This window comes from Macaca nemestrina, chromosome 20 (assembly GCF_043159975.1).
Source record: "Macaca nemestrina isolate mMacNem1 chromosome 20, mMacNem.hap1, whole genome shotgun sequence".
Classification (NCBI taxonomy): domain Eukaryota; kingdom Metazoa; phylum Chordata; class Mammalia; order Primates; family Cercopithecidae; genus Macaca; species Macaca nemestrina.
The window spans coordinates 9,753,002-9,765,217 of record NC_092144.1 but is presented as its reverse complement, the minus strand read 5'-3'; the positions used below and the strand labels follow the sequence as shown (position 1 = coordinate 9,765,217).

Below are 12,216 nucleotides of genomic sequence, written 5' to 3'. Positions count from 1 at the left end.
CCCCGCGGGTTTACCTGAGCTGGATCCCGCCCTGCTCTTCCCTCCTTGTCACCGCAGGCCCTAAGCAAAATCTGCGCTTCTGTTCCAGTGATTACGGGCCCTTACCTCGCGTCCCTGGCGCGGCGCATGCTCAGTCGGTGGGTCACGTGATGCACGTCATGGCTGCCTCCATGACCCGGGGCGGCGTGAGTGCCAGGGTTCTGCTTCAGACTGCAAGGGGCACCTGGTGGAACCGAACTGGGGGCACTTCGGGGTCGGGGGAGGGGGTGGCGCCGGGGACAACCAGAAAGTTTCAAGCGACAGGTACCTGAGGCGCCCGGGGCGGACAGCGTTAACCCGTCAGATGCCGGCGGGGCGGGGCTCTGCGCAGCCGCTCACTCAACCGTGTTTTCCAGGCTCACGCTCGGCGGGAGAGGAGGAGACAGGCGGCCCCGAGCAGCCCGGGGACGTGTGAGTGCAGGGGGCTAAGTCCCCCATTCCTCATCCCACGGAATTCCTCTGGTCCCCATCTTGCCCTGTAGCTTCATCTCGCGGTCCCCCTTCTGCTTTGCCCTATTCAGCACCTGTGCGTCAAGCCTCAGTCCCTACTTCCTAACCCCAGATTCTACCCGGGCCCTGAGCCCATCATCCAGTTCGGCATTCGCACCTCCATCTGTCCCCAGGGTGAACGTGGTGTTCGTAGACCGCTCAGGCCAGCGGATCCCAGTGAGCGGCAGAGTCGGAGACAATGTTCTCCATCTGGCACAGCGCCACGGGGTGGACCTGGAAGGTAGGAACTGGGCACAGGGAGTTAAGGAGGTCCTTATCCATTTGTCCAAAACAAAAACAAAAACAAATCAGGTGTGTCTCTTCACGACTTTTCCCACCAAATATGGACTAAAATCCAAACCCCTTACCACGGCCTCATCTGTTGCCAAGCTCTTATTTATTAAGCATTTATTAGAGATCACTAGGACTCCTGACTCCCAGGATTTTGTGTTCTCTTCCCCCTTCCTCCCTGTATTCTAGCCACATTGGCTTTCTTTTTGTTGTTGTTTTGAGATGGAGTTTCACTCTTGTTGCCCAGGCTGGAGTGCAATGGCTTACTGCACCTCAGCTCACTGCAACCTCCACCTCGCGGGTTCAAGCGATTCTCCTGCACCACCTGCCAGACTAGCTGGGATTACAGGCGCCCACCACCAAGCCCGGCTAAGTTTTGTATTTTTAGTAGAGACAGGGTTTCACCACGTTAGCCAGGCTGGTCTCAAACTCCTGACAGGCAATCTACCCGCTCAGCCTCCTGAAATGCTGGGATTACAGGCGTGAGCCACCACACCCAGCCCACACTGGCTTTCTTGTGGTTCCTCAAATAGTCCAGCTCATTCCTTCCTGCCTCGGGTCCACTGCATTTGCTGTTCCCTCTGTCTGAAGTGCTTGCCCAGCAAACATTCTGGCTCTTTCTCATCCTTCAGACCTCAATGTAAATGTCGTGTCCCTAACAATCCCATTCCCCTCAGCCCAGCTGAAGTACCCATGCGCTAGTTACTCTGTCTCATCAGTGTGATATGATATATAGCACTTCTCACTTTTTTGTCTTTTCAAGAGACACAGCCTTGCTGTGTTGCCAATGCCGGAGTGCCATGATGCAATCATACGTCACTGCAGCGTTGAACTCCTGGGTTCAAGTGATCCTCCCACCTCAGCCTCCCAAGTAGCTGGGATTATAGGTACAAGCCACGATGCCAGGCTGTTTTGTTTCCTACTTTGTCATCTGTCCCCCAGTGAGACTGGAGACCCATGTTCTTATTCATGCTTATCTGTTGCCTTGTCTGTCAGGATGTAACAGGTGTTTGATAATTTGTTGAGAGAAAAATAATGATAGAAATTTCTTGTCCAGGCGCAGTGGCTCACGCTTGTAATCCCAACACTTTCGGAGGCCGAGGCAGGTGAATCACTTGAGGACAGGAGTTTGAGACCAGCCTGGCCAACATGGTGAAACCTTGTCTCTACAAGAAACACAAAAATTAGCGGTGTGTTGTGGCACATGCATATAATCCCAGCTACTTGGGAGGCTGAGGCACAAGAATCACTTGAACTTGGGAGGCAGAGGTTGCAGTGAGCCAAGATGGCACCACTGTACTCCAGGCTGGATGGCAGAGCGAGACTGTCTCAAAAGAAAAAAAAATATATATATATATATATATATCTCTTTAACTATGTTAATACATATTCACTGACTGAATCTTCATGACAACTTGAGTAGTAGAGACTGTTATTCCATATTATAGATGAGGAAACTAAACCCCAGGTTAAGTAGACCTGGTCTAAGGTCAAGTGAGTGACAATACTAGACTCACCAGTCCATTTTAGCCACTAATCTGTGTTGCCTTTTTATGAATACCTACTGCTCGTCAGGCAGCAATATACAAAACACATAAGGCCTCTGTCATTTCACACTCATTTCGGCCTAATAGGGACAATAATCCCACAGGTAAATATATAATTATGTCATGAGTAACTTGGGAAGGGTTGTCTGGAAGAAAACATACAGGGTTTGCTTTTGGAATGAATATATCAGGGATCCTGATTTTATCATTAAAGGGGAAGATATGTTGGGAGGGGTTATGAAAGGCCTACGTAAAGTTCTGTTCTGGAATCCAGCAGCCAGTAGTCTAGGACAGAGATTGGAATGTGAAATAGATTTGCTTTTTTTTGAGACAGAGTCTCGCTCTGTCACCCAGGCTGGAGTGCAGTGGCCAGATCTCAGTTCACTGCAAGCTCTGCCTCCCGGGTTTACACCATTGTCCTGCCTCAGCCTCCCGAGTAGCTGGGACTACAGGCGCCCGCCACCACGCCCAGCTAGTTTTTTTGTTTTTTTTTTAGTAGAGATGGGGTTTCACCATGTTAGCCAGGATGGTCTCGATCTCCTGACCTCATGATCTGCCCATCTCGGCCTCCCAAAGTGCTGGGATTACAGGCTCGAGCCACCGCGCCCGGCCAATTTTTGTATTTTTAATAGAGATGAGGTTTCACCATGATGGCCAGGGTGGTCTCAAACTCCTGACCACAGTTGATCTACCTGCCTTGGCCTCCCAAAGTGTTGGGATTACAGACATGAGCCACTGTGCTGGGCCAGTAGAGGTCAGTGGCCTGGCAAGGTGCGGTGGCTCACGCCTGTAATCGCAGCACTTTGGGAGGCCGAGGCGAGCGGATCACGACATCAGGAGATCAAGACCATCCTGGCTAACAGGGTGAAACCCCTTCTCTACTAAAAATACAAAAACAAAATTAGCCAGGCATGATGGCGGCCGCCTATAGTCCCAGCTACTCTGGGAGGCTGAGGCAGGAGAATGGCGTGAATCTGGAGAGAGAATGACGTGAGGCAGAGCTTGCAGTGAGCTGAGATCACGCTACTGCACTTCAGCCTGGGCAACAGAGCAGGACTCCATCTCTTAAAAAAAAATAACAGGCCGGGTACAGTGGCTCCTGCCTGTAATCGCAGCACTTTGGGAGGCTGAGGCGGGCAGATCACGAGGTCAGGAGATTGAGACCATCCTGGCTAACATGGTAAAACCCCGTCTCTCCAAAAAAAAAAAAAAAAAAATTATAAAGGAAAACAAAGGAATGGTCGGGCATGGTGGCTCACACCTGTAATCCCAGCACTCTGGGAGGCCAAGGCAGGTGGATCACAAGGTCAATAGATTGAGACCATCCTGGCCAACATGGTGAACCCTTGTCTCTACTAAAAATACAAAAATTAGCCGGGCATGGTGGCACGTGCCTGTAATCTCAGCTACTCAGGAGGCTGAGGCAGGAGAATGGCTTGAACCTGGGAGGTGGAGGTTGCAGTGAGCCAAGATAACACCATTGCACTCCAGCCTGGGCAAGGAGAGTGAAACTCCGCCTCAAAAAAACACAAAAAGAAAAGCAAAAAAAAATTAGCCAGGTGTGGTGGTGTGCACCTGTAGTCCCAGCTACTTGGGAGGCTTGGGTGGGAGTATCACTTAAGTCAGGAGTTTGAGGCAGTAAGCTATGACTGAGCCACGGCACTCCAGGCCGGACAACAGAGTGAGACCCTGTCTCAAAAAAAAAAAAATCTAATCCCTCTTTCCTTCCCCCACCACACTGACTGCTGAGTCAGCTGGTCCATCCTCCAAGAGCAGCGGAGAGGTGGGGACACATTTGCCCAGCACCGTGATAGGGTCACAGCAAGGGCTCACAGGCTGCAGGGAGCCTGCCTGGACTTTCCCCTCTTAGCTACCTGGCAACCTCGTCCATGCCCTTTAATGGTTCTGCATCTCAGCCTGCTGGGGAGTCCCTGGGAAATGGGGCCTCCCGGATGTCCCTTTGTGAACCCTACACACTGGGGAACAGCCAGCTAAGGACACTGAGGACATGACACAGTGCCTGGTGCACGCCGCGGGGCTGCAGGCCCGGGAGGGAGACGTGAGGCACGTGGTGGAGGAGAGATCTACTCTTCTACGCCCTTCGCAGAGCGGCCCCTTCCTGACTCTGCCACTCACCTGCGCCCACTTCACTTCCCGCCCCTAGGGGCCTGTGAAGCCTCCCTGGCCTGCTCCACCTGCCACGTGTACGTGAGTGAAGACCACCTGGATCTCCTGCCTCCGCCCGAGGAGAGGTGAGTGGGGTAGCCCTGCCTAGCTGGGAGCTTCACCCTGAAGCACTGAACAGCCCCCACCATCCTCCCCACTTCAGTTCCTGGAAGGGGAGCTGCCTCCCCGCACACTACCCCCTGCGCTCAGTCAGCTTCCTCCCTCCCCTGCCTCTGGCCCCTCACCCACCCAGCTAGCCTGCCCTTGGCTAACACTGCCCGTGTCACCACCCCAGGGAAGACGACATGCTAGACATGGCCCCCCTCCTCCAGGAGAACTCGCGGCTGGGCTGCCAGATCGTGCTGACGCCGGAGCTGGAAGGAGCGGAATTCACCCTGCCCAAGATCACCAGGAACTTCTACGTGGACGGCCACGTCCCCAAGCCCCACTGACGTGGACACCTGGACTGTTAAACATTGCCATGACCCCAGGGCCCAGACTGAGGGAATAGCCAAGTGCCAGCCCTGCCCAGGGAGCGGACAGGCCGGGGAGAGACGTGGAAGCCCCTGCGAATGACAACACCCCTGCTTGGGAGAGATTCCCGTGTCCAGGCTCCGGCAGGGACCAGGCCCCTAGTGGGGTGGCCTTCCCCTAGCCCCTGAGAATCGGTGTGAGTAGGAGTGGACTCAGATTGGAGCTGCAATAAATCAGTATCACAGGCTCCAGCATGTTGAGTGTCCTTGGGGGACAGATCTGGGGTCTACACGTGGCTCACACCTGTAATCCCAGCACTTTGGGAGGCCAAGATGGGAGAATCACTTGAGGCCAGGAGCTTAAGACCATCCTGGGCAACATGGCGAGACCTTGTCTCTATAAAACAGTAAAAATTAGCGTAGAGTGGTGGTAAGTGCCTGTGGTCCCAGCTACTCGGGAGACTGAGGTGGGAGGATCACTTGAGCCCAGGAGATTTAGGCTGCAGTGGAACGGTGATCAGGCCATTCCACTCCAGCCGGGGTGACAGAATGAGGCCCTGTCTCAAAAAAAAAAAAAACTGCATCTGCTGTGGTGGGTCCCCGACTCTTTTCTCCCTCTGGGATCTAAGATCCCGCTGGGGATCCGAAGCAGAGGCCTGGGAGCCCCCATTTCCGAGGGGTAGGGCCAGCATGGAAGGCCCCGCCCCGCAGCTGCGGAAGGATTTGGTGGGGTCCAGGCCGCCCTTGGCACGCAGGGGTGCGCAGATGACCTGAAAAAAGCCAGAAAGAGGAAAGGCGCCTCCGAGGCTGGTCGCTCTCAGCTGAGGCTCATCGCATCCTTGGCCAGGAGCGCTCCCACCCCACAGGTCCCGCCCCCCCCAGGTGGGTTTCATCGGGTGGGCCCAGCGGGACAGGGCCGGGTGAAATTAGGGAGGGGGCTGGGCTGGGGCGCAATGGAGGCCGAGCCAGCCCCGGACTCCTCGATGCCAGCAAAGCTGCTGGCGCCACCCTGTCTGGACCTGGAGCCGCTGGGAGGATCCCCCTCCCAGGAGAAGCCGAGGACCCCAGGATGCTGCAGAATCAGTGGGAGGTGCGTAAGGCCAAACCCCTTCCCCAGACCCCGCTAGCACTTCACCAGCTGGTTCAGTGATCAGGGGGTCGTGACCTCTCGTTCCTGGGGTTATCGAGAAGTGGCAATTTTATAATAGTTGCTGAAACTTACAAAGAGGTTCTGGTCCCCAGAGACACTTGGGGTCATCTAGGGATCAGAGGCCATGCAATTCCATGTCTCTGGGGCTGATATAGGCACTCCCCAGGGATCATCCAGGGGTTAGGGAGGGCAAGTCAATAATAATGAAAATGATAAAAATCGTAATCATATTATGGCAAGCCAGCGGCGTGGTGGCGCGCGCCTGTAAGTCCCAGCTACTCGGGAGGCTGAGGCGGAAGGATCGCTGGAGCCCAGGAGTTCTAGGCTGCACTGAGTCCTGATCACGCCCCTGCACTCCAGGCGGGGGTACAGAGTGAGGCTCGGTCTCTAAAAGAAACACAAAGAAAAAAAGTAACCTTTTTCTCGATCCTGCAGCCAGAGGCTTGAAATCCTGCCTCGGTCACCTAGGGCGGTCCCTTGCTGGGTGATCTACGGGTGCCGTAAAGGGTTGATTGATGTGGAGGGCTGAGAGTGTGCTTGGGAGGCCCACGCTGGGCGAGGTGAGCTGCAATTACTTTGCAACTCTTAAACCTTCCACCTGGAGTTAGAAATGACTGAACCTCAGGTGGAGTGTGTAGCTGCCCCAGGGTACACAAAGAGCCGGCCCAAGTTTGGAAGCCCCTGGCCGGCTAAACCCAGGAGTCACCCAAGAAAAAGTGACCCCACTGCCCTTCTCCCCAGGTCCCTCTGGCCTGCATGCCAGGACTCGGTCACCGCCCTGCGCTTCCTCCAAGAGACAGTGGAGAGGCTGGGTCAGTCCCCTACCCAGGACACCCCGGTCCTGGGGCCTTGCTGGGACCCGATGGCTCTGGGGACTCAGGGCCGCCTGCTGCTGGACAGGGATTCCAAGGACACACAGACCCCGATCAGCCAAAAGGACCGCCGCCTGCAGCCCCCGGGGACTCCCCCTGCCCCACCCCAGAGAAGGCCCCGGAAACAGCCGAATCCCTGCCGGGGCACTGAGGAAGTGGACCCTGGGTTCGAGGGGGTGACTCTGACGTTTCAGATAAAGCCAGACTCCAGCCTGCAGATCATCCCCACGTACAGGTAGGGGCCGGCTCGGGCCAGGGCGCCCTTTCTCCCAGTAACAACACAAACACCAGTGTGGGAGGTAGGGGTGCTCCCTGGTGTCAGTGTGGACCCTCACACGTGCCCTAGGTTACACGTGGCCCAGTCTCTGGTTGACAACTTGAGCTGGTGCCAGATCCAGTCCTGCCCCTCCTGACTCAGTCGCTCCCCACTCCCAGTGTGAGACCTGGTCTCTTTATGAATCAGGCCTGGCCCTGCTTAGGCTGCAGTTTAGGCTGCAGCTGCGGCTGCAGTGATTTTTCCCAGTGATGTTAACAGCTACTATTTGTTGGTAGTGACAACAATAAGAGGTTAACAGGCAGTATTTGATGTGTATGGGCTCATTCAAAAGCCTGGGGAGGCCAGGCACAGTGGCTCATGCCTATAATCCCACCACTTTGGGAGGCCAAGGCGGGCGGATCACCTGAAGACAGGAGTTCAAGGCCTGGCCAGGCCGTGCGTGGTGGCTCACGCCTGTAATCCCAGCACTTTGGGAGGCCAAGGTGGGTGGATCATGAGGTCTGGGGTTCGAGACCAGCCTGACCAACATGGTGAAATCCCATCTCTACTAAAAATACAAAAATTAGCTGGGCCTGGTGGCAAGCACCGGTAATCCCAGCTACTCAGGAGTCTGAGGTAGGAGAATTGCTTGAACTGGGGAGGCAGAGGTTGCAGTGAACCAAGATCGTGCCACTGCACTCTAGCCTGGGGGACAGGGTGAGACTCCATCTCAAAAAAAAAAAAAAAAAGATTAGCCTAGCCAACATAGTGAAACCCCATCTCCACTAAAAATACAAAAAATTAGCTGGAAATTGTAGCAGGTGCCTGTAATCCCAACTACTTGGGAGGCTGTGGCAGGAGAATCACTTGAACTCAGGAGGCAAAAGCTTCAGTAAGCTAAGCTGAGATAGCGCCACTGCACTGCAGCCTGGGCCATAGAGCAGGACCCAGTCTCAAAAAAAAAAAGCCATGAGTGGTGATGGGCACCTATAAGCCCAGCTACTTGATCCCAGCTACTTGGGAGGCTTGAGGCAGGAGAATCACTTGAACCCAGGAGGTGGAGGTTGCAGTGAGCAGAGACGGCACCACTACACTCCAGCCTGGGCGACAGAGCAAGACTCCGACCCCTTAAAAAAAAAAAAAAAAAAACCTTTGGGAGGCTGGGCCTGGTGGCTCACGCCTGTAATCCCAGCCCTTTGGGAGGCCAGGGTGGGAGGATTGCATGAGCCCAGGAGTTCAAGACCAGCCTGGGCAACATAGTAAGACCCCCATCTCTAATTTTTACTTATTTATTGTTATTATAAAAATTATAATTATAACTTATGCCACCAAAACAATAATTTTTTTTTTTTTTGAGATGGAGTCGTACTCTGTCGTTCAGGCTGGAGCGCAATGACATGATCTCGGCTCACTGCAACCTCTGCCTCCTGAATTCAAACGACTCTCCTGCCTCAGCCTCTGGAGTAGCTGGGATTACAGGTGCCTACTACCAGCCTGGCTAATTTTTGTATTTTTAGTAGAGATGGGATTTCACCATGTCGGCCAGGATGGCCTCGATCTCTTGACCTCAGGTGATCCACCTACCTTGGCCTCCCAAAGTGTCGGGATTACAGGCGTGAGCCACCATGCCTGCCCACTTTTTTTTTTTTTTTTTTGAGACAGGGTCTTGCTCTGTCACCCAGGCTGGAGTGCAGTGGCGCAATCATGGCTCACTGCAGCCTCGACCTCCCAGGCCCAAGCCATCCTTCCTCCTCAGCCTCCCAAGTAGGTGGGAGCGCAGGCCTGCACCACCACTCCTGGCTAATTTTTTTATGTTTCTAGAGACGGGATCTCCCTATATTACCCAGATTCCCATTTCTTTTTAAAAATCAATAAATAAAATTTTCAAAGAAAAAAAAAGCTGTTGTGTTGGGAAGACCATTTTACAGATGAGGAAACTGAGGCACAGAGTAGGAGATAATGTGTCCAGGCTCATAGAGCAAGGACATGGAGAACTGGGATTGGAACCTGGCAGGCTGTCCCTGTGCTTACTATTTTTCAAATAATAATAATTGGCCGGGCGCGGTGGCTCACACCTGTAATCCCAGCACTTTGGGAGGCCGAGGCGGGTGGATCATGAAGTCAGGAGATTGAGACCATCCTGGCTAACATGGTGAAACCCCGTCTCTACTAAAAACACAAAAAAAATTAGCCGGGTGTGACAGCGGGCATCTGTAGTCCCAGCTACTCGGGAGGCTGAGGCAGGAGAATGGCGTGAACCTGGGAGGCGGAGCTTGCAGTGAGCTGAGATTGCGCCACTGCACTCCAGCCTGGGTGACAGAGCGAGACTCCGTCCCCAAAAAAAAAAAAAATGATAATAATGATGATAATAATAATTAGGTCAGGCACGGTAGCTCATACCTGTAATCCCTGAATTTTGGGAGGCCAAGGCAGGTGGATCACTTGAGGTCAGGAGTTCGAGACCAGCCTGACCAACATGGTAAAACCCCGTCTCTATAAAAATATAAAAATTAGCTGGGCATGGTGTTGTGCGCCTGTATTCCCAGCCGCTCGGGAGGCTGAGGCACAAGAATTGCTTGAACCCGGGAGGCAGAGGTTGCAGTGAGCTGAGATGGCACCACTATACTCCAGCCTGGGCGACAGAGCGAGACTCCATCTGCAAAAATAATAATAATATTATTATTATTACTAATGAGAAGCAAAGCCAGGCCATTCAGATATCAATCAGTTGCCTCCTTGGGGGATGCCTGATACCTTGATACTAAATCTTCATTTTGGGGGGCTATTGGGGACAAGCTACGGATCCCCTCCGATGCTAATACCTTGTCTGCCCCGCAGCCTGCCCTGTAGTAGCCGCTCTCAGGAATCCCCTGCAGATGCTGTTGGGGGCCCTGCAGCCCACCCAAGAGGCACTGAGGCCCACTCAGCAGGCAGCGAGGCCCTGGGTGAGTCCTGAAAACCCGAGAGCTATAAATATTTTGGGGGCCAATTTCCTGTCTTCCCTGCCTTTCGCCCTGCCCCCCCTTCTCCATCTTGCTTCCCCATTTAGACCCTCCGGGAGGAGTTGCACCACCCCCCTCCACTTGGGCTGAGTCACCCCCACCCCCAGCTTCCTCCTTTGCAGAATGCTGCCATCTGTCTCCCTTCCTGGCTTTGCTGTGGCTTAGAGCTGGCAACTCCCAGGGCTGGTCCAGAGCCAGGTGGGGCCTTGACTGAGACCCCCACAAAATGCCCGACCCCGCACAGGCCTCCTGAGCTCATCTGCGTGGCTTCTGACCCCTGCCCTTTGACCTCTGACCCTTCAGAGCCCCGGCGCTGTGCTTCCTGTCAGACCCAGAGGACCCCACTCTGGAGAGACGCCGAAGATGGGACCCCTCTTTGCAACGCCTGTGGGATCAGGTCCTTAGAATGGAGGAGGGAATTGAGGTGGGGGTCCCCAAATCAGTCCAGGTGTAACCAGCGTGGCATATGGGGAAAGCAAAAAGCAAAACACCTACTTCTTGGGAAAAGTGGTTTCCTTGTGGCAGTTTCTGGGCCCCCACTGCATCCTAAATGGCAGTTTCTTGTCCCCCAACCCTAGGTACAAGAAATATGGCACTCGCTGCTCCAGCTGCTGGCTGGTGCCCAGGAAAAATGTCCAGCCCAAGAGGCTATGTGGCAGATGTGGAGTGTCCCTGGACCCCATTCAGGAAGGTTAAACCCACCTTCACCCTGCTGAACCGCTTCTTCTGCCTCCATTTCACCAGTGGGAGAACGGGCAGAAGCAGCTCTCCTAGGAGGATCGGGGAAAGAGCCAGCTTGCCTCCTCTCTGCCATCTCCAGATTCAAGGATCCCAGGGGAAGACCCAGGCCTCAGGTGGCAGAGCCTGCTAGGGGTCACTGGCTCCTTCTCCAGGCAGCCTTGGCTGAGGCCCCCTCAGGAGACGCTCTCAGGAAGGATGAGCATTGTTACAGCAGGGACAATAAAGTACAGAGATACTCGGAGAGAAAAAGCCTGTGATTTGGGATCCCGTCTCCTGTGCCCCTCTGCCAGCCTGGTAAGGTGGACAGGTGTTTTCTCGTTGGGGTTGTGAGGGGCATGCGCACACATGTACATGCACAGAGTCTTATCCACAAGCAGCAGCCCCCACATGGGGAATTAGCCACGTTTACCACAATATCCCATGCATGGAAACAGCCACTACCCGCAGACACACACAACAGACACAGAAAAACACACACAAGCCGGGTTCAGTGGCTCACGCCTGTAATCCCAACACTTTAGGACGCTGAGGCAGGAGGATTGCTTGAGGCCAAGAGTTTGAGACCAGCCTGGGCAACATAGTGAGACCCTGTTATCTACAGAGGGAAAAAAAAAAAGACACATGTCTGGCTGGGCGCAGTGGCTCATTCCTGTAATCCCAGCACTTTGGGAGGCGGATGCAGGTGGATCCGGAGTTTGAGACCAGCCTGGCCAACATGGTGAAACCCCGTCTCTACTAAATATACAAAAATTAGCCGGGCGTGGTGGCATGTGCCTGTAATCCAAGCTACTTGGGAGGCTGAGGCAGGAGAATCGCTTGAACCCGGGAGGTAGAGGTTGCAATGAGCTGAGATGGTGCCACTGCACTCCAGCCTGGGTGACAGAGCGAGACTCCGTGTCAAAAAAGACGCATGCAAGACAGCTGTGCATGCTGATGGACATATCAGCAGACACACATCGACAGGGATGTGCTGACACGTAGCTGTGTCACAGATACAACCCGCACAGGACACATGCACAAAACCCACCTAAAACACACAAGTAGATGGCACACACTGGCAGCATATACCAGTGGATCCTTCATCTGTCACCCAACCCGTGCCTGCAGTGTGTCACTCTCCTTACCCCCTGCTGTGTCCCCTACCCCCTTTCAAGATCTCCCTAACCCAGCCAAAGGGTGTCTCCCAGGCC

At 54.2% G+C, this 12,216-nt stretch overlaps 2 protein-coding genes across 2 annotated transcripts; both read left to right on the top strand.

The window, feature by feature from the left end:
- The first annotated feature begins 141 nt into the window (after nucleotides 1–141).
- On the top strand, nucleotides 142–5,253 carry FDX2 (ferredoxin 2). Its single transcript, XM_011732313.3, has 5 exons — nucleotides 142–303; nucleotides 396–450; nucleotides 663–769; nucleotides 4,531–4,618; nucleotides 4,828–5,253. The coding sequence occupies exons 1-5, from the start codon at nucleotides 150–152 to the stop codon at nucleotides 4,982–4,984; spliced, it is 561 nt and encodes a 186-aa protein (XP_011730615.1). The 5' UTR covers nucleotides 142–149; the 3' UTR covers nucleotides 4,985–5,253.
- A 107-nt stretch (nucleotides 5,254–5,360) lies between these two features.
- On the top strand, nucleotides 5,361–11,269 carry LOC105476331 (zinc finger GATA like protein 1). Its single transcript, XM_071087150.1, has 5 exons — nucleotides 5,361–6,095; nucleotides 6,897–7,262; nucleotides 10,122–10,228; nucleotides 10,589–10,682; nucleotides 10,864–11,269. Exons 1-5 carry the CDS (start codon nucleotides 5,959–5,961, stop codon nucleotides 10,979–10,981), a joined length of 822 nt encoding a protein of 273 aa, XP_070943251.1. The 5' UTR covers nucleotides 5,361–5,958; the 3' UTR covers nucleotides 10,982–11,269.
- Nucleotides 11,270–12,216: the final 947 nt, after the last annotated feature.